The following is a 21,951-nucleotide window of genomic DNA, read 5'->3' as shown; positions in this document are numbered from 1 at the left end:
ACGTTATTATTTCAGCAAGGTAGCAAAAATGCATAAGTGTCAGTTTTTCTTCTTTTTTTGTTTATCGCTTTAAGTGCCTATCTGCAGCAAGCACCCAATAACAAAAACAACAAACAAACAACAACAATAATAATAAAAAAACAACAAAAAACTGATGTCAAACAATTAGAATTGAACTCTAATCGTCGTCGGCAAAATGCGTTAGATCATATTGTTGTTGTCGGCAAAATGCGTTGGATCACGTGGTCGGTGTCCATTTTGAAACGAAAACGAGGCTGAGGCGGTTAATACAAACTTCAAAACAAAAGTCTTTCGTCCGTTATAATTTTGTTTTTACAAATTCATTTTCAATCACTCAGCAATTTCCTTTAAAAAGTTCTTTTTTTTTTTTTTTTTCCATTTTTCCCCACGTGAAATCTATTTATTTTAACAATGCGATTGGATATTTCTAGAGAAGGACACTTTTATTTCATGGCAAATATTTAAACTTTTTTAACAGCTTTTCAAAAGCAAAGAGAAGAGAGGAAAATAATCGAATCTTGAAAAACAAAATTTAACTTTAGACAAAAAAGGTAAGTAAAAAACAAAAAAACAAAACAAAAAACTTTTGAATTTTTATTTGATTTGTAAAATATTAGAAGACGCTTTTAAAAGAAATGATAATAATCATTTAAATATACTTTTCATTTGTATTCGGGTTACTTCTACAAAATTGATTTTTTTTTTTAACCCAACACCAATCTTAACCGAATCCTAACCTAAGTTTTAAGTTCGACAAAATACTATTTTCACTTCGGTTCGGCCGATGTAATCTTCAACTTTTGCCACATGTATGGAAGAGGTACCCCTTTCTGTATTTTTTTTTTTTTACCCCCCCCTTTTTTTTACATCAGATTATTACCGAAATGGTCGCTTAATTTTTTTTTTTTTTTTTTTTTTTAGTTGAATTCTAAATAAGAACCACTATTCTTTTTATCGAAAAAAAAAAAAAAAATTAAAAAATGGTGCTTCTACACATTATCGCCGAAACTGGAGACACCATTTTATTTCGCGCACTTGTTAAAATCCAAGGGAGAAATCAGTAGTTTAAACTATGGCCGAAGAAATAAATAACAAAGTTTGGGTTTGTACACATAGATTCGAAAAAGTTGTCAAAAAACAAATATATAATAAATAAATATTCTCAAAGGCAAGATAAGTTACTTTTCTACCAAACTGGACACATTTTTTTTTGTTTTTAATGTAACATGTTTATTCAGCTCGAAAAAACATGCAGTGTTTACCGATGTATTGGAAAATTCAAAATGGCGCCCGACACTCTCTTTAACATGGTAAGTTTGGGAAAAGGTGTTATAAATAATAAACTAGACAAAATACTATTAAAAAAAAACACCGAATATATGTCAACTTATGTCACGGTAACATATAATGAGCGAATTTCTAACAGTATTTTGTCTAGTTTATTATTTATAACATCTTTTCCTGAACTTACCGTGTTAAAGAGAGTGTCGGGCGCCATTTTGAATTTTCCAATACATACATCGGTAAACACTGTATGCTTTTCGAGCTGAATAAACATGTTGCATTGAATAAAAACACGAAAAATATATCCAGTTAGATAGAAAAGTAACTTATCTTGCCTTGATAACATTTATTTGTTATATATTTGTTTTTTGACAACTTTTTCGAATCTATGTGTACAGCCCGTTTAATTGGAAATGTTTCGATTTAATTAATGAAAAGTGGAAAGTTTTTCATTTAATTTTAGTTTGCTTCTTTTCGGAAGCACATCGTTCTCCAGTTTAATTTTTTTTATTTCATGCTTCGACCATAGTTTAAAATACTGATTTCTCCCTTGGATTTTAACGGCAGGTGCGCGAAATAAAATGGCGTCTCCAGTTTCGGCGATTAACTGTAGAAGTACCAAAAAAATTTGGTCAGCGTTTTTCCCGGACTAAAAAACAAACTAACTTTCGCTCGGCACCTTCTTGCATTTAGGATGTTAGGATTAGGTTGTGTTTCCGTTAGGGTTTAAGTTATTTTCTTTAAACTTGCAAATATGTGCACACGCACGGAAAATATTAATTTATGCGTTTGTGTACAGCTCCCCTAACTCTCGCTTCTCCTATGTGATGTAAGGGTGAATGTTTCAACTGGGCTCCCGGCAGACGTTATCCACCTGATAGTCAGGGGACCGAACCTTGGATCAACCACGAAGGAGTCCGCTCTATCAGCAGGTTCACAGTACTGGGGCTGCTGTATTGCCATTTGGTGAATAGATTCTGGACCATACACCAGCTTCTGGTTGGGGGCTTCTCGATGCCATATTAGTGGGTAATTGTTACGGCTACATGATCTACAAAAATCTTTTTCTCCCTTCCTTTACCTGTTTATCCTGGTCTAACCAAGTCTGTCGACCGACCTGTTCCACAAACCCCCAAAACTCCATCATAAAGTTTCCAGAAAAAATACATGATTAAATCCAGAACTTCAACTTCCAACGTACCATGTCTCCTTCTCCGACATTAGGGGTCTACGTTCTAACCTTCCAGAGGTTGAAACCCAAGTACAGGAGACCAAACCACACCTAAGCAAAACTGGCATTGAACCGACAATTACTCGAGATGAGTTCGTAATTAAAGGATACTCTAACTTGACATCTAAATCTGACCCCTAAGATCACCATAGGTATGGAATTTGTCCTTTGAAGTATTGCTATAGATCATAGTGTCATCAGCAGGTCTACGAGCGATCTTAGGATGTGATTTGGGAGATCATTAATGTAGATCAGGAAGAAAGTTGGACCCAGGATGGACCCCTGAGGGACTTCAGCATTAATACTGTGGGTCTCTGATTTCTGCCCATCAACCACTATTCTTATAAACCTATCAGAGAGAAATGATTTAATAATTAAGACATTTCTGTAGCTGGTTTTCCATGTGGTAGGGACATTTCCAGAAAAGACCCTAAATTATTCTACCGGGTTGAACTTGCTCACACCACTGCATTTACATTTGCCTTCTGTCGCCCCCACAAAGGTTAGTGCCTGTTCGTGTTAGGGGTGTCAAAAATTCCTACAAAAATTCTGATACACCTAGGCAGTGCCTGACACTGACGGTAAGTATGCAAGTCACCTAGACTTTTTTTTCACAACTTGCCCTGAGCTATGTTCATCCTTCGTTCTGTCTCCACTGGAATCTTCTGATCACTTGATTGTATCAGTTCAGATAAAAAACAAAACGTAATAAGTCCTCAGATGTAGCTCTCCATCGTACAGTATATGATTGACTAGGATAACTTCCATACATTTTTTTATCAAATCTATCTCTGCATTCCATGTTTAAAAAGGATGTGTCCTCTATAGTATCAGACCTGACAGAATGGTTAATTGTAGGTATAGACCGCTTCATACCCTTCCAAAAATTTCAGCAAAAACCTAACAACCAGCCATGGTTCTCTCTAGAATGTGCTGTTGCCATTGTACACAGAAACCACTCAACGTAATAGATGTACTGAGACTAAAGCTGCTTTCAAGACTGCCAGCAACGACTGTAAAAGAGTAATAAAGAACACGAGAGAGTTGTATGCTCAGTGTGTTAAATCCAAAGTAGCTGAGCAGCGGCTTAGTTCCCACCAGTTTTGGCAAATAACAAACAGGGTCTTGAACAGAAGCATATGCTCTATCTCAACCATCATCAATAAACCTGAGGTACTTTCATCAGCATTGGACAAAGTCAAACTCTTTGCCAAGAACTTTGCAGCTAATTCTACCCTATGCGATCAAGGCCGCCAACCCCACTGTATTTCCTCCTATATCTGAAAACACGCTATGTGACATACAAATATCTGCGCATGATGTTGCCAAGCCAATCAAAAACCTTTTCCAGTAAAGCAACTGGCCCTGATGGCATTCCAATTATAGTGCTGAAAAAGCTTCAACTAGAACTAGCTCCTATACTTACAAAGTTGTTTACACATTGTCTTTAGGAAAACTGTTTACCAACACCCTGGAAAATCTCATCAGTATGCCCCATATTTAAGAATTAAAGTGATTAGTTATCTCCTCAGTACAGACCAATGAGTTTCTTGTGCATCATAAGTTACTGGAATCTGTTAAATGGAGTAGTAGTCGACCATCTCAGCAAAAATAACCTCCTCAGTGACATGCAATATGGTTTCTGTTCTGCTAGATCTACAGATGTGCTAACAGTTATATCTCATAGGATTAGAAAATCTCTTGATAGAGGCTTCCTTTCTAGGGCAATTGCTCTTGACATATCAAAGGCTTTTGATAGAGTATGGCATAAAGGTCTAGGTGCTAATGCACTTACTGATCCATGCTATTTTTTTAATCATATTTCCAAGTTTAATTAAAGTTTTGTTTTTTTATTCAATTGTAAGGTTAAAGTAGAGAATAGGTACAAAACACCCTCCCCATGTTAGGAATGGCTTTTTAAATAAATGTTATTTCAGCACGGATTAATAAGTGCACTAGTACCAAGGTCTACTCTACAAAATCTCCAGCTACGGAAATGTTAGAAATGTCTTAATTATTAAATCATTTCTCTCTGATAGGTTTATAAGAATAGTGGTTGATGGGCAGAAATCAGAGGCTCACAGTATTAATGCTGAAGTCCCTCAGGGGTCCATCCTGGGTCCAACTTTCTTCCTGATCTACATTAATGATCTCCCAAATCACATCCTAAGATCGCTCGTAGACCTGCTGATGGCATTATGATCTATAGCAATACTTCAAAGGCCGTAAATGACCAAGTTCTGCCTGATTCTCTTCTCTGATCTCGAACACATGGTACAATGGGGAAAGAGGTGGCTGGTTAATATTAATGCATTTAAAACCAAGCTTCTATCTTTACATAAACGCTCTGATCTTCATTTGGCATCAATTGAAATGAATAGTTCTTGTTTTGAGGAGGTTCCATGTTTTGATAAACTTCTGTGTCTGACCTTTTCTCCTGATCTGAAATAGAACACGTACATCAAAGCTGTTGCCAAAGTCGCTGGAAAAATTGTAGGATCATTCTATCGCTCCAGTAGATATCTTGCTGTTGATGCAATTCTCTACCTGTAAGAGCCAAGTATGTCTAAGGATGGAGTACTGTTGCCACATCTGGGCAGGAGCTGCTAGAAGCATATTATCCTGCCTTGACGGCACCTTTGTAACCCAGTGGGGGGGGGCTTCTCTCTTCCCTGCAACCTCTTTTCCACAGAAGAGACGTTGCGAGCATGTCTCTGCTTTATCATTATCGAGTGCTTGTCTGATGAGCACCAACCTATGGTCCCCTCCTCGCCAAACTTTCACGAAAAACACTCGTCTAGTTGAAACCACTATCGATAATTTTCCCCACTCTTTATCTGTGCCTAAACCTCAACGCAGATTCCATGAACAAAGTTTCTTTCTTAGAAACTGCACACCTGTAGAACACTCTTCCGTTTCTCTGCTTTCCAGCTGACTACAATATCGTCGTCTTCAAATCCAACGTAAACAAGTTCTTGATAAGCCGTCCCCTGAAGTAATCCAATTTACCAAATTTCCACTACTAATGATTATTACGATATTGTCCTATTGACTACTGTACACTCATTAATTCTTATCCTCGAGTAATCTCCAGGCTTTGATAAGTGGTGACCCATTTGAAAAAACAAAAAAAAAATTAATTTCGCTTTTGTATTTTGACAAAATGCAATATTTGCTTCTGGAGACTGCAGTATCTGTCCAAACTCTAGATTCGTGATTATGACTTTCACTTGTCTTCAATTTACAATTGCTTTAGGATTACATTCAAATCCAGAGTAAAACTTCTGCTAAACAAGTTTGTTTCTCTGCCATTGCAAACTCGAATGTGATTTTGAAGCCTTTAAATTGCTAATTCGAAAATTGTTTTCTGACTAGAATTAAAGTATAGTATGTAGGGTAATGTCAAGTATTACGGTTCGTTTGTGTTTCTGTTGGGAGATCATTGTCCTAAAAAATAACCAAAATTTATGGTGCTTGTTAAGATAGTTAACAGATTGATATTTTTTTTTTTTTTTTTTTTTTTTTTTTTTTTTTTTTTAAACATGTCATTTTAAGCAAAAAAACAGTATTAAATACTTGTCATGTCGGAAATAGTAATATATCCAAAAATTAAAATTATTTTTCTTATATAAATTATGAAGTTTTATGATTTTTGGCGAAACATAATTTGTGTCCCACTCCCCTGTCATCATTTTTTGATGGAGGATTTACCCTAGTGTAACATTTGTGAGTATTTTATAAAAAATACTAATAAAATTTAAAAACATGCACTTTAAATTAATAGGAATACCAATTCAACATATCACAGACTTAGCACGTGAATAAGCAGAATTTATGATAGAAAATCCACAATTACAAAAGGGGATTCTATAATAAAACAGTGGAAAAAAAAAAAAAAAAGAAACCTTAAGTTGTTAAATAGCAAATGGGAATTATTAGCTCTTTGCGATAGAGCTGTTTCAAAGACTTAAAAACAGGATAGCAGTTAAATGCATGGCTCTCCAGTGGAAAATGAGAAATGTAGACAGAATTCAGTTACTATTTAGCTGATATCTAATATATATATATATATGTGTGTGTGTGTGTGTGTGTAAACTAAAGTGTAATACTATTTTAAGAACCACTGTATATGTTAATTAGCAAATAAAATTATATAGAAATGAAAATGTATTAAAACCAACAAAAAAAAAACAAAAAACTGAAGTACTTTTGGTACCAGATAGACAAATAAGAGGAAAGAAACCTGAAACCTAGTTATACAATACACCTGAGAAGGAAGGAAGAAATTAACATAAACCTGTCTGACTGGATGTCAAAAAAAGTATATAACGGTTTTTCTTTTCAAATCATATGCAAACATTTTGAACTTATGCATATAGCTTTTTTTTCTTTTCTCTGGACAACATTTATCTATTTTTGTAAAAATTTCGATTTAAAAATTTTAAAAGATGAACTTTAGCGGTACAAATGCAGAATAAGGATTTAATGGAAATTATCAAGTTTTTCTGACAAATAAGGAATTTTGCCAAAACAAATATTTGTAAAGCATAACTCTTTCGCTAACTTTCCTTTTGCAGATTTCTTATTTTTATGTTTTCAAGCGTTTTCTATTTGACCAAAATCATTCTCTATTACTTTGTCTTCTAATATTTTGTAAATATACCCAATTCCAATTTATCGACCGCCTCCATTTGCAGTCGCCCTTCATACACAGAAAACGGACTGGAACCCTAAATAAAGGTGGCATTTCCTCCCCTACCACACACACGCGCACACACACACAAAGTGGAATTGAACCATGTCCTAGCAGAGAAGCATTGGCAAAGTTCTTGGATGAAGAATTGGTTGATGTGAATCCAGACGATGACTGCGCCACATTAAGTATCCAAACATCAACATATAAAGAATACAAAGATTTGTTGACACAATCTTACACGGCACTCATATCTAGCAATATGTCAATCTAGATACTTGAATAAAAAGAAACAATCTTTGTTCGAATGAGGTTCATGCCTTTGAAGACTTTGCAGAAAACTATCAATTTCTTAAAACAAAATCAAAGTTTTCATCGGAGCAAGGAATATGGCACCCCTTGTACCGTTATAGTGTTTGACTACAGAGCAATGAAACATCTCTCATTGTGTTTTATTTCCGATGAAAACATCCATAACACTGAATTTGTGCATCAAACCCAAACAATGAGAGTTCATTACATGCATGCATTACTGCCCCATGACAACATAATGATTTATTTTAATGAAGCCTGTGTTGATCACTATAAAAATTACAAAAACTGAACAAATTCATGCCTACATAAACAGGACTTTGAAATCAATGCAGAGTGGATTTTCTTTGCTACATATCATGGAAAATCTCCTTGCGATGGAATCGGTACTTCAGTAAAACAGCATGTGACTGAACAGTTACTTCAATGTCCTGAATAATACTGGATTATAAAATCGTGCTGGAAGCCTGCCTGGAGATGTCTACAATAAAGTTCTTTGGCATCAATATGAAAGCTATGTAGGAGATGGGAAAGTCTTGAGGCAAGATTTGCCAGGCAAGAGATAGTACCAGAGAGAAGAAGCAGTCACCATTTTGTTGTGTTGTAAACATCAAACATTGGTCATGAGCTGTCTAGCATGGATGAGTTGTATGCCAACACCCATGACTTATTTCTGACATTTCGCTAATGCAGTATGTGTAACGTGCGTACCGCTATGCTAGAACAGTGTTTGTTACCATTTGCCGCCACCACCACCACCACCACGGGATCACATATCCATTTTGACCGCGTGCACTTTTCTTCTCTTCTCAACCACGTGTCGGCCATAACCAGCCATTTCTCATCTTCGACTTTACACGCCCATCTTTCCCAGCATGCACTTTGCTTTTCTCAACCACGTGCTGTACTTTTTTTTTTTTTTGTGGCGCAAATGCACACACACACTTGCTAATTTGCATAGTGCTCCAGCAGCTGCTACTGCTAACACCTTCGCTCGCCACATTTTAATTCATGAACATACGTATATGTATATACACCTATACACATATATATATACTATCAACTGCTGCTGATATTTTCATGTGCTCATACGTGCTCTGTTATATATGTAACATGTTTATAATTCTTTCTGATGAGTCGTCATTGTGAATGAAATTAATGCAGAAGAAGGTGATGTAATTAAGTTCATGCATCCTCATGGACCACACAAAGCCATTCCACTGACTGCAAATTAATATGTCGTTTGTTTCAATCAAGAAAATTCTTTGTGTTGTCTCTCCAAAGGTTAAATGAAACTGTTTCATTTTATTTTAGTTGAAGTTCTCAGATATCAAGAGGCCTCCTTCCTAGGCTAACATTTTATCTCTGTATTATTTAGATATTTGAATATTTCGTTAAAGTTCTAATTATCTCAAACACTGAGCTAGTGTAGAAGTTGAGAACATTCTTCCTCTCCTCAATTAACCATTTTCATATGTTATAATATATCTTTTTGTTTGGTCTCTTTGACTTACTGGATTCCAGGACAAGAATTTATTTACTTTAATGGCGTATCCGGCTTCATGTTGCTATTTGAAGTAACATCACTTGAAGAAGATGCACCATTCCTTGTAAAAACAAGTGTGAATTAGCCATACCGAAGCGATTTTATTTGGGCCACAAATACTATGTGATTTTGAATATTTAGTCAGAGGTTACTTGTTGGGAAAAGTATCCTCATGCTAGGTTGTCCTGTACAGAGGAGCCTTAGACACTCAAGGATAGTGGTTAGTAGGCATTAAAGTTTCTCTCCTTGATTAAACAAATGTAAAATTTTACCAAAAGTTAGGTTAGAATTAGTGCTACGTGTCAGGATATGATGTCATCGATCTCTTTGGTAGACAAGCTGATTGATGCTCTCTATCCATCCATGCACGGTAGAACAGCTGATGGGAGGTTTACATAGTGTGTACCTTTTTACAGTGCTGTAAAAGAATCAAGCCTCAAAGAGTGTGATGCCAACGAGTTGTTTTATTGAACTGTCTACTTAGTATGCGTCAATGAGGCAAACAACTGTTTTCTGTCAACGAGAAGATTATGGGCCATCTGTTGAGGTTGAAAGAATTACCCCATCGAACATTACAAATGGATTATTAGTGGTACCTAACTTCACACACGCATTAAAAATAGTGGGTGCTTATTTAGAATTAAACCCATTTAAAAAAAATAAATAAATTGCAGAAAATTCTTTATATATAAAATCATTTTGGTTGAAAAAAAAAAAAAAAAAAAAAAAAAAAAAATTGTGGGGACGGAGGTGTTACCCGGTCATAAAATCCGCTTAAATATAATATTTTAATTTATTTAAAAAAAAAAATACAAAAGAAAAATTATGATTTGGGTGCCATCAGCCAGAATGGAAACTGAAAGCAAAATTTGTAAGCAATAAATTGAGACAGACATTGAGTTTTTCCAGTGGTGAAATAGAAGAAATGGTAAATGCCCTTTGATGTGAAAAACAAAAGATACGGTAAAACACTGAACGCAATGATTGTGTAGTTTAAAAAAGTGAAAGAAATGGTTTTATACTTATCGTGTTAGGATAGGAAAAAAAATTATTAAAAAAACAAAAAAACAATGTGTGCCACACATGAACTTGCAAAAGATAAAACCGTAAGTATGTTACCCACTGGACTACGAGGACACACATGTTATGTATGATTCTGCTAATTTAGCTTTTTTTAAATGAAAAAATGAAATGACAATTGGTGCGTGCAGTTTGCAAACGGCATCGAAAGCCAGGTTTTTATCTGACCCTTCCCCCTTTAAAACAAAACTACATTTCTACACAAAATACGTGACAATTTTTTGATATTATGTGTCAGAGATCGCTCTTTCTAATGGTACCACGTATGTGTCTGTTTGATGCGGATGACAAAAAAATTGTGAAAACTAGGGTGTTGGGTGGCATATGCCAAAAGCGCAACTGAAAGCAAAATTTTTGTAAGCCAAAAAAAAAAAAAAAAAAATTATGTGCTAGGCGTGAACTCGCATAACTTAAGTTAGCAAGCAAATGCTTTTGTCGATGAGCTCATGAGGATACAGATGTTAAACGTCACAAATTTAGCTATTTAAAACAGAAGAACATAACGGTTAGCGCATGCACAAACAAAGAAAAACATCTACACAAAATAATCAATTTTTTTCCCAATTTTTAAACATTTTTTGTCCAAGGGGTCGCTCTTTTTAACCATGTTGCGTTCGTGCCTGTACGATGCAAATGGCAAAACGTTTTTAGCGGACATATGAACACACACAGATGTTTGAGATTTATTTAATAGAAGAATTTTTTTTTTACTATTTATTACTACCTACTTATATATAATCTCTTACTTAAAACATATTTTTGTATTTATTTTATATGTGGCTGTTATAAGATTATTTGTGTGAATATAATGTAAGAATAATCCACACCAATAATATCTGTAGTAATGCATTTGTTGTGATTGGGTTGTCATATCAACCTAAAGTACTGAAAAGTAACCACAATTCTGACGGCAGGTAGGAAATCCTTTCAAAGCAGCATAACTTTAACAGTGACCAACAAATCTCCTTAAGATTGACATACTGTGGTAAACAGCAAATCATTGGGACTCGACCTCCTTCTGGGAATGGACATCATTAAGAAATTTGGTCTGCTTATCGATGAAGGAGGAAAGGTATATTTTGCTGAGGCAGCTCTTGCTCTGGGTGTAACAATAGAGCTGAAACAGCCTGATTTTCGCGCGGAGTTCTATCCATGTACTAAATCGTGAACGGTGTCATGGAAGTGATCTGGTGATTAGCATCCAGAAAAATGATGCAACAGAATACCAGAGTATAACATCCCTTTAAAAGCTTGTGCAGAATATAATAAAGAGGTACAAGTCTGGATTGATAATAGGTTGTCGGTTCCTTACCCAGAAGAACAATTGGGCACCCTCCAAAGACTTGATCCCACTAATGGCACTAATCAGCAGAACAAACAAAAGATGAGGCCGATGCTTGACTATTGGGAATTAAATGAACATGTGGACCCATTTACGGCCAACGTGAACACAAGCAAAGTTGAGAGAAGATCTGTGAGCAGGATCAAATGTATCTGTGTTGGACCTTTTCAAGACATGCCTTTTAAGTACATGTGCATTATTGTGGCCCTATCAAACTATTAATCGAGGGACAAAGGTATTACTTGACTCACACGAGATTTGGATTCGTGCAAACAATTGTTAATGTTATTTTGATGGTGTCTATATTGATGATGTCGATGAGTGTCTGTCTGTGGTGTTTGTGAAGGAACATCTCTACAGCTTTGGCATCCTCAGCAAAAAGTCAGAGAGTCTACAGGATGATGCATGAGTGCTGGTTTGCAGATCTTGGGACAGGATAATACTCTATATTAGAGAAAAGGAAACAAAATCCCAGACATGCCTCATGTCCTGGAATATATTTTTGTTATGTGGCAAGTTAGTTGGATACTTTCCTGTGAGTGGTTGGCTTCATGTTGCCGTGGCATTCATCAAGTGGAGAACATCCGATGTCACCACTGAGTAGGATGATAAAGTGAATGACGCCCCTCTCAAAACCATGATTAAGGAAGTTCTCACCAGAGTATACAAAGACCTGGCATGGGGAAAATGGTATGTTAACAACCAAGGCCCTAGCATATGTGTTAACTCTCCTGCTATCGGCATATTAGTATGTGATGGGGTTATCATAGAGGATGCTTGCTCCAGAAAAGGACTCCCAACATGTTAACTTTGTGAAACTTAATGCCATTATTAAAGGAATAAATTTGGCACTCCTCTGGAAGACAATCACCTTGCATTTGTTCATTGATTCTGCTCGTATTCATAAATGAATCTTGGATACCTTTACCAGCATGACCAAGATACAAACCAAAGCTGCCGATGAGATGCTTATTCGACACAGGTTTGATACAGTAATAAAATCGGTGAAAAAATATGCACTGTGGATGGATCTATCCTCGATCAAGTCTAGCCAAAACAAGGCAGATCAATTGATGAGAGTGGCTCAGACTTGATACAATTAAGAGGAACATTGAACTTGTGTAATCTGCCTGCACTGCATCAGTGAGCTCAGGCTTTTTTTTTTTTTTTTTTTTTTTTTTTTTTTTTTACAAGGAAGTCACCAGTTTTCAAGGCCCGGAGGCCACTCAGGGATAAGGGTTATTGCATGTACAGTAATTAATGGGATAATATCGTAGTAATCGAGATCTGATAAAGTGTCTTAAGGGGGCGGTTCATCAGGAACTTGTTTATGTTGGACTTGAAAACCTCCAAGTTGTAGTCGGGTGAGAAACAGGCAAACAGAAGAGAGTTCCACAGGCGTGCACTTCTAAGAAAGAAGCTTTGTTCATGGAATGTACGTTTTGATTTAGGCACAGATAAAGAGTGGAGAAAATTACTGACAGTGGTTTCAGCTAGACTGGTGTTTTTCGTGAAAGATTGGTGAGGGGGGACCAGAGATTGGAGCTCAGACGAGCACTTCCCATGAAAATAACGATAAAACAATAACAGGCTCGCAACATCCCTTCTGTGGAAGAGAGGTTGCAGGGAAGAGAAAAGGGCACCCCCACTAGGCTACGAAGTCTATATTGTACTCTGTCAAGGCAGGATAAGCTGTTTTTAGCAGCTTAGGCTTGATCAGATCAAGAATATTCATGAACAAAGTAGTCATACTGGTGTGAAATGAACTCATTAATTGGCAAAACAGATTGACCCTGGGGTTTCTAAAGCTACTGTGAAAACAGTCAGTTGATCGATCTGTCATGCATGCATTAGTTAGAGAGCTCTTTAAATGTTAAACAAACATGACACTGAATAGCGATGGATATTACCCATTGCAATGGGGCCCATTTTTTGACATTGATTGACTGCGACCCCACTCGGTTCTGGCAATGCCTTCCTTGGCAAGATGCGAAAATTGTAATCAATCAGCTGAAGACACTCTTTGAGTGGGGCCCGCTGAGAGATCCTGATGGATAATGACACTGCGTTTGGAAGCAGCTTGTTATAAACTGTTTTAGATGAGCAGAGAATCTGACCGATTCAGCTGTGAACAGATCTCCTTTGGTAATGGCATCATTAAGTGATGTCAGAACTGTTAAAGGATTGCAGCCAGAAAACTGTATTATACAGGAAGCTGTATACTGGTATGTGATACTAAAGGATGACGTGTATTCTACTACAGCACCTGCCAACATGGTGTATCAATGCCACATATAGTTGAAAGGAATCAATGGAACATTGACACGGGCACAGAATCAACAGCAGGCTGTCTTCAAAGTGGATAACCAAGTGTGGGTAAAAGCTCCACGTGGATGATGTAGCAGAAAGTGTGGAGTGGGGCATGTGACAAGAATTACCAGTAGACATAACGTGTTGGTCGATGGAATGCCATGCCATGTGAAAGATATGCGACCCATAGTGAGACCGGATCCACTGACATGTCTTCAGTAGCATTACAAGCGTATGCTGTATTTTTGTGGAGATCGGCAATATTACATACCTAATGTGCTTCAACAAGTCATATCTTTTTTATTTGTGGGTCAATTTTTAAAATAATTACATCGCTGGAACGAGAATAAAATAAGCATTCCAATGATGTTAATTTCTTTATCTTTTATGCGTTTAATGTTTTTCCAAGTTAAAAATGGATAAATGGTAACTGACATCAGCAAAAAAGGAAACTATTTTTTCAATGTTTTCATTTTATACGTTACGTTTAGATACATATGCATGAGGTTAAATTTGATTGGATATGGCTGAAATTTTACAGGCTATATAAACAGAAGTTCATATCTACTGGTGTTCGATTTTTATTTTTACAACCACAAAAAGCAAAGTTACGACCGAGCAAAGTTGACGTAGAATATTTCAAAATTGATAAGATAAATCGGTATATATCCTCCATTTTCATATAGATAATAGTTTCAGAATTATCTTCATGTATAATATGTAAATATTTGATAATTATTAATTGTGTGGAAATTTCTTTAAAATGTTATCTTTTATAGAAATTAACAGATAAACAGATCGCTAAGCGCTAATGCTAATATAATGCGCTGAGCTGACTAAAATATTCTCTTAAAAATAGAAAACTGTTTTTCTGTTTTCGTCTTATTAAACTAGTCATTTTTTATTCTGAGTTTGTCAATTTAAAAAATTTTTCAAATTTGATTTCCAAAAAAAGCTATATTGAAACAGGGTTATTTATGCCATTTTTTGTGTTCACTTTTTTTTTTTTTTCAGATTTTTTTAAGAAGTTTTAGCGTCGTTCGTTTTTTTTTTTTTTTTGTTTTTTTTTTTCCAATTTTAAGAAATTTAACATCCTTCGTTTTTTTTTTGTTTTTTTTTTCTGATTTTTTTTTTAAGTTTTAACTTTTTTTATATATAATATTTAAACAGGGTTATTACTTCGCTTATTCTTTTATTTTGATTTACCCCCCTCCCCCAACATATACACACCTCTAAACACCCGGGCAATGCCGGGTACCCCTGTTAGTAACAAATAAAAGGTACTTCTGCACTTATGCTACCCTGCTGAAATAATGTTATTATTTAGAAACTCATTCTTAACATGGGGAAGGAAGGGTGTTTTGTTAACTATTCTGTACTTTCACCTAACAATTAAATAAAAAAGATATGAAACTTGAATTTATTTTTTAACTCATTGTCAAAACCATTGTTTCGAATCTATAAAACAAACCGTTTTTTTTTTTTTGTTTTTTTTTAACTGAGGATATCTAAATAATAATAATAATAATAATTAGGCGGTTCCATAAAGAATTCCATTGTGATGCATTTTGTAAAGTTTTACCTTTTTTCCACCTTAACATTTTTCTTTAAAACAACTACCTCTTAAGGTTTTTGGGTATGCTGAAAACGAATATTGCATTTAAATTTTCCGCAAATAAGTAGCTTTCCGGATATTAAACAATGTCATTTTTTATTTTATTGTTGGTGGCCATCTTGGTATGCGCATTTGTGCATAGTTTCTTGGGGTTGCGTTTGCACGCTTGCGCATACCAAGATGGCCACCAGCGATAACATAAGAAATGACATTGCTTAATATCCGGAAAACTACTTATTTGCAGAAAATTTAAATGCGATACTCGTTTTCAGCATACCCTAAAACTTATAAAAGTAATCATTTTAAATGTTAAGGTGGAAACAAGATAAAAAATTACCGTTTTATTTCTTTGTTTACATAATTGAATTTTCAGTAAAGCAACAGAATAGAAATGACAAAAATTACCATCAACTGGTGAATATGTAGTTGTTGCTTATCAGGATTCCTGGTATCCTGATACTGTGAAAGCTACATCAAGGATTCATGTAGAGTACGATTTATAGTTGCATCTCAGAAAATAGGGGTATATTTTGGGCCAGATAGAGGATTAACAAAATTAAAAATTGAACTGGTCCCAAAATGCATAAGTTCTGGTCGACTATGGGAATTTCCATCTTTTACAGAAATCCAAAATCTATATAAAAACTTTTCTGAGATTTATTTCTGAGATTAATTCGTGTCTACTCAATTTTTTTTTTTTTTTTGAGGGGGTAGTAAATGCTGGCCATGAATGCTCTTTAGGCATTCAATGGCTACACCCAAGATTAAGCTCTCCTTTGGTGAGGAGGCAGGAAAATACCTATTCTCAATAAAGCTATATTTAAATACCAGTATAATACTTAGTTTTGTTCATAAATGGACATCCACTGTATGATACCATGCACCAGTTTTAAAAAAATGGAAATTTGTACGTCTGAATTTATAATTCATGGCTTATGGTAAAGAGATACATTGGATTTGACTGCATAATCAGAAAGAGCACACAATTTTACATAAGAGTGCAAAGTTTCATGAGAATAGCTTGAAAAATAAATAAATGGTGGCGAAATTACCAAATTTCTTGAAATGTTGAGGTCCGTAATTTAGCCCACTTTTTCTAAAGTCCACGGAAAAGCTTAAATTTTGGCACTTAAAATTCTCATAACTTTTGAACTACTGATGGTATTTGCATAATTCCAACGGTTTTAAGTATCTTTTACATAGCTCTTTTCATGCAAGTTGATAAAATAACAATTATCTAAAAAGAAAAAATCAACTTTTAATGCTATCTTCAGAGAATGCAAGTGAAAGATTTGTAAGAATTGAGAGCTTAAGTGAATAGGCACTCAGCATAGATGTGGTTGATGCCTCTTCTAATGACACTTCTGATGGATATTCAGTAACTATACCGCCACGAAGAAGCACACAGCACAAAAGACCACCTCCTGAATGTTACACGTGTGATTATAGGATCAGGGGTGGAATGTAGTAGTAATGCTAGAAAAAATCCCACTTCAAGGAAACAAAAGGTGCGCTCTCTCTGTTATCGGTGTAGGGAAACTAGAAGACGACGCAGAAGGTATGGTATGTTTTATCGAGGATGATGAGATAAGCTATGTGAAGTGGTCAAATTCTAAAGGAAAGAAGGCAGTATTTCACTCCTTATTAAACAGGAAGTTACAATCTTTCAAACTCTACAGAACAATATCATCTGCAGTATAATAATTATGGTTATTGTTGTTTGTCTAGGGATATGAATGAGTAACAAATTAAAAGAAAAAAAAAATAATAAAACATTTATTTTAAGATAAAACATACAAAAAATAAGCACAAGTAAATACACTTTCTTAATACTACTGCAATTAGCTTTGAAAGCGATTATAAGATCTATAGCATTAATGGTAAAAGGAGATAACTACTAATCTCAAATCAAATGATTTATGTCTGAGTAAATCTAATAATAAGAATATTAAAATATAGTTCTTTTATTAGTGAGAAAATATACAGAAATCTTTATATTTCCTGAAATTCCAGTTTCTTCAAATGGTGCAGTGGTTGGCTTTTAAGTTTTTTTTTTTTTATTCGGCTGGATTTTCATCCTAGAAACATTACCAGAGTTCTTAACAGCAAGTCAGCAACTTCATAATTTAACAACTGAAGCAGCTGCTAGTGCAGCATCCTTATATAGGTTTCTGCATGGAATTTTCTTGATTATTCCAGATTATTCCGAAAACGTTCTAAATAGAATATTTTAATATTCTAATAATTTCTATAAGGAAAATGGAAGGTAATAACTAGTGGTGGGACGATTAATTGGAATCGTTAATCATAAGAATCGTGTATTTGGGAGAATCTGAATCGCATTGTTAAAAAATACCTTAGATTTAAGATTCTTTCATTACGATTCTCTTATATTTTTAAGTTGAACTGTTTGTTTGAAGTGAGATTAGTGCTGTCAAAGATTTATGATAAAAATGTCAGAACTTTTCATAACGTATTTAATATGATATACAAGAATTTTATTAACTACTTTAAAAGGTAATCTTTATTTATCTTAATGAGTTTTCTTATTCCGTCACATACATAGGCACTGTCTGTCTGTTTCGAAACTTTGAGGCCCATGCACTGTTGCGAAACTTTGGGGGCCGCGAGGTAACATTGTTTTTATTTGTGAGTGAAGTTTATGTATGTATAGAACAGCCTAACAATGTCAAGTCCATGAAAAAGTTGAATACTTAACCCTTATTTTCATGATTTTACAGTGCTCTCATTGCGAGTAAATCATGTTAAAAATCAGTGGAATTCCAACTGGTGACAAAAAATAAAAGAGGGGGGGGGCTTATCTTTTGGCAAGTTTTTTTTTTTTTTACCGACACTCTTCCATTAGTAAATGAATGAAAAATCTTATTAGTAAATAAAAAATGTTGTGTCAACCTTTATATTTTTAAAAAATAAAACAAGCAAAGTCAAATTATTTAAGCAATAAAAGGTTTAATAGAACAATGCGGTAAGTGAATTTAATTTTTTTTTTTTTTCTTTTAGAAATTTACATTTCATTAAAATATTCTGCGAATGAAGCAATTAAACATTTCTTTTGGAACTTCTTTGCACAACAAAAACAAAAAATGTAAAAAATTTATTAAAAAAGGAAAAAAGTTTATTTATTTATTTATTTTTTAAATTCTTTGAAACCTAACTAGTCACTCAGAGCTGTTCAACTAAAGGACTGTAAGGGCTTGGTCGACATTCACCGATGCCTAGAATCACAGTCATGATGTGAGCATGGGTAAATGTTTTCCAACCCCTAACAAAAAATAAAAAGGTTGTCAGAAACAGCATTAAGGCAGAGGCGATTTTGAAAGTTCAATAAATGATTTTCATTTAACAATAGAAATAAACAATTCTCAAAAATTTCCTTTTTTATAAAGAAATAAAGAGGTAAATTAAGACATTAAATACCAATAAACATTAAAGGACGATAAGTATATAATTATATTATAAAAGTAAATAATTATATAATAAAAAATATAGAAATAAACCAATGGTAAATGTTACCTTATGCTACAACAGAATACTGACCACTTTAATTTGTTTTTTTAGGGGTATTTGAGGTCGCTGACAACGAATCTGATAATCAAACCCACAGCAAATTTACCGTTTGCATGGTATGAACCTAGACCTTAGGACTGTTTTGTGCCATTTCACCGCCTTTGGTAGTGTTTTTCTTCCAAGATACGTTTGCGTGTGAATGGGTGTAGTGGGGTGTCTTATATCATGTAGAAATCTTTAAGCGGTCATTTCAAATCAAGTTTAAAAAAAAGGTTTTTTTTTTTTTTTTTTTTTTTTTTTTTTTTAATGTAATTTTAATGCCTTTAAATTGATCTAAAAAAATAGTTTTCACGAGCGGCTTACAAAAACATGACCACCAAACATTTTTATGTTTTTCTTTCTTTATAGAGGGTGGGTATTCAATAATAGGACTTGTGTAGTTTAACAGGTGCTTCTGCAGTTTACTAAACCGTTTTTCCGTAAGGAGTTTGGTGGTGGTGCTGGGACACGCGCGCCCCAGCATCACCCCCCTGCCCCTCCACTCCAATGTAAACAGAATTTTTGTGAAATCGTAAATGTCGGCGCGTTACTTACGTAAAAACGGTTAATTAAACTGCAGAAGCACCTGTTAATGGAATACCCCCCCCCCCAAAAAAAAAATAAAAGGAATGAAAAACATAAAAATGTGTTTGGTGCTTATGTTTTTGCAAACAGCTTGTGAAAACTTTATTTTTTAATCAATTAAAAAAGCATTAAAAACTATGCAACACAAAAAAAAAAAAAAAATGAACTACATTTTTTTAAATTTCTTATTAGAAAGATTCCTACGCGATGTGATAAGACACTTCGCTACGCCCATTCGCACACGAACATATCATGTAAGAAAAACACTACCGAAGGCGGTGAAATCGCATAAAATAGTCCCAAGGTCTAGGGGTTCATACCATGCAAACGGTAAATTTGCAACGGGTTTGATTATCAGATTCGTTGTCAGCGACCTCGAATACCCTTAAAAAACAAATTAGGGTGATCGGTGTTCTGTTGTAGCGTAAGGTAACATTAACCAATTTATTTAGATTTAAAAAATAACATTATTGTTAAAAATATTTTTTGAAAAGTCAAATAAATAGGAACAATTCAAAACGATTGAATATAAAAGGTTAAAAATTTAATCAAAGATTTAGTTATTTTTAAATTTCTTTTAGAGATAAGAATATTCTAGAAAGTGGAATAAAATATCAGTTAGCGATTGACGCTGCAGAAAAAGAGTTATCGAAGATAGAGAAAAAAAAAAAAATGAATATCAAAAGATAAACAAAACATGTTATTCCCCTTGAAATTTGATATTATTGTATTTTTGTTGAATTGATCATGACTTTTTCTTTATATTTTTTAATATATAAAATAATCCCTGAAATTGATTGTTATTAATTTCATGGTGCATATTTAATTCATGGTTAAAATATATTTTGACTTTTATCTTCATTGAAAGAAATTTTACGAAAAAAATCAAATCGTTTTCAAAATTCCCTTTTAATTGTATTTCCACTTTTTCGCTGTACCAAATTTTTTTGCTACACAAAAACTTTCAGTTATGTAATGGTATATTTCAAAACAATAATTCCGCGGGAATCGGAATTGGAATCGTATTTGGTATTGGAATCGTTAATCAACATTTTCCTTGAATCGGAAAAAATTTAGGAATCGTCCCAACACTAGTAATAACACTTTTTATAATGAAAATGAACTCTCATAACATTATATATAACTAATTTTTCTTTTTCTTTTTTTAGGAATGGATCCCAGTAAGAGAGATACATTGATCCAGTGGGTAAGTGACTTTTTTTTTTTTTTTTTTTTTTTTTCCAAATCCACAATTGCAATTCCCATTGTCTTGTATTCTTGACTATTTTTACTCTAATTCCTCAGATCAATGCAATCCATCCGAACGAGACAGTCGAGTCCCTACTAGAATTGAGAGATGGAGAACAGATGATTGACTTATTAACAACGATGTGAGTGTCTTTTCAATTTTATCTATTAAAAATGAAATATCCATCTTCCTTTCCTGTTTTTTTTTCTCTTTATGATGAACTGGTGAATCAGAAAAATGGGCGACCCAAAATTTACAGCAGCAAACAGTGTCAGTTTGCATGAATTTATTTTATTTTATTTTTTTTTGCGTAGAATAATAACTAAATCATTGTTTCACTTTTTAAAATTTATTTTTAGCATTATATAAAAAAATATAACTTTATGCAATATTTTTTATCTAACACTGTTGGAAACTTGAGTCACCTGTTCTTCTGATTCACCGATGAACCTTCAATCCTGGATGAACTGAATGACATGCAAATGTTTGAACGTTTATTATGACTTATATTTTGCTGTAATCAAATAAGGAAAACTACTTTTTCACCATCTTTCATTAGAAGTGCTTCAAGTGGTGTTTTACAAAGTTGATCTTGAAAACATCCTAGAATTTTTAAAAGAAACTAAAGGTATACAAAAAAATATAAATAGAAAATATGACAAACATCGGAAAAACATAATATATAACTGGTACCCATCAAAAAAAGCATTATTTTTACTTACCAACACCAACAAAATCTAGAAAAATAACAAATAAACAAAAAACCAACTCTTCAGTATTAAATAACCCAAAAGGGTTGATATGCTGGTAAAATAAATTAACAAGTGGTGTTTAGTTTGAATTAAACTGCATTAAATATGATTGATTCTTCAAAATATATTAAAGAGACTGCACATTGATTCAAGATTGGGAACAGATTACAAAGAACCCTGATCACTTCTAAAAAGTTATAATTACATATTAGGATTAATTGGAATTGTGGAATTGTCAAAATCTGAACTGTTTGGAGTCTCGGAATCAGAAAAATTTGCATCTTTTATTTTTTTAATTTTTTTTAATAAAGCAAGTCGATTTATTTAAACAATAAAAGGTTTAATAGAACAATTTTTTTTTTTT

At 34.0% G+C, this 21,951-nt stretch overlaps 1 protein-coding gene across 2 annotated transcripts in view; it reads left to right on the top strand.

Annotated features, from left to right (window-relative positions):
* Positions 1–244: 244 nt before the first annotated feature.
* LOC145260455 (uncharacterized) overlaps positions 245–21,951 on the top strand; it is a 122,223-nt gene continuing 100,516 nt past the window's right edge. For both annotated transcript variants that reach the window (XM_080118510.1, XM_080118509.1), the window contains exons 1-3: positions 245–572; positions 20,756–20,793; positions 20,892–20,977. In XM_080118510.1, coding sequence (XP_079974636.1) covers positions 20,758–20,793; positions 20,892–20,977 — 122 coding nt within the window. In that variant the 5' untranslated portion in view covers positions 245–572; positions 20,756–20,757. The remainder of the gene's footprint in view (positions 573–20,755; positions 20,794–20,891; positions 20,978–21,951) is intronic.

Source organism: Euprymna scolopes, chromosome 36 (genome assembly GCF_053919585.1).
Source record: "Euprymna scolopes isolate OS-2025 chromosome 36, ASM5391958v1, whole genome shotgun sequence".
Lineage (NCBI taxonomy): Eukaryota > Metazoa > Mollusca > Cephalopoda > Sepiida > Sepiolidae > Euprymna > Euprymna scolopes.
This window is presented reverse-complemented; position numbering and strand designations above follow the sequence as displayed.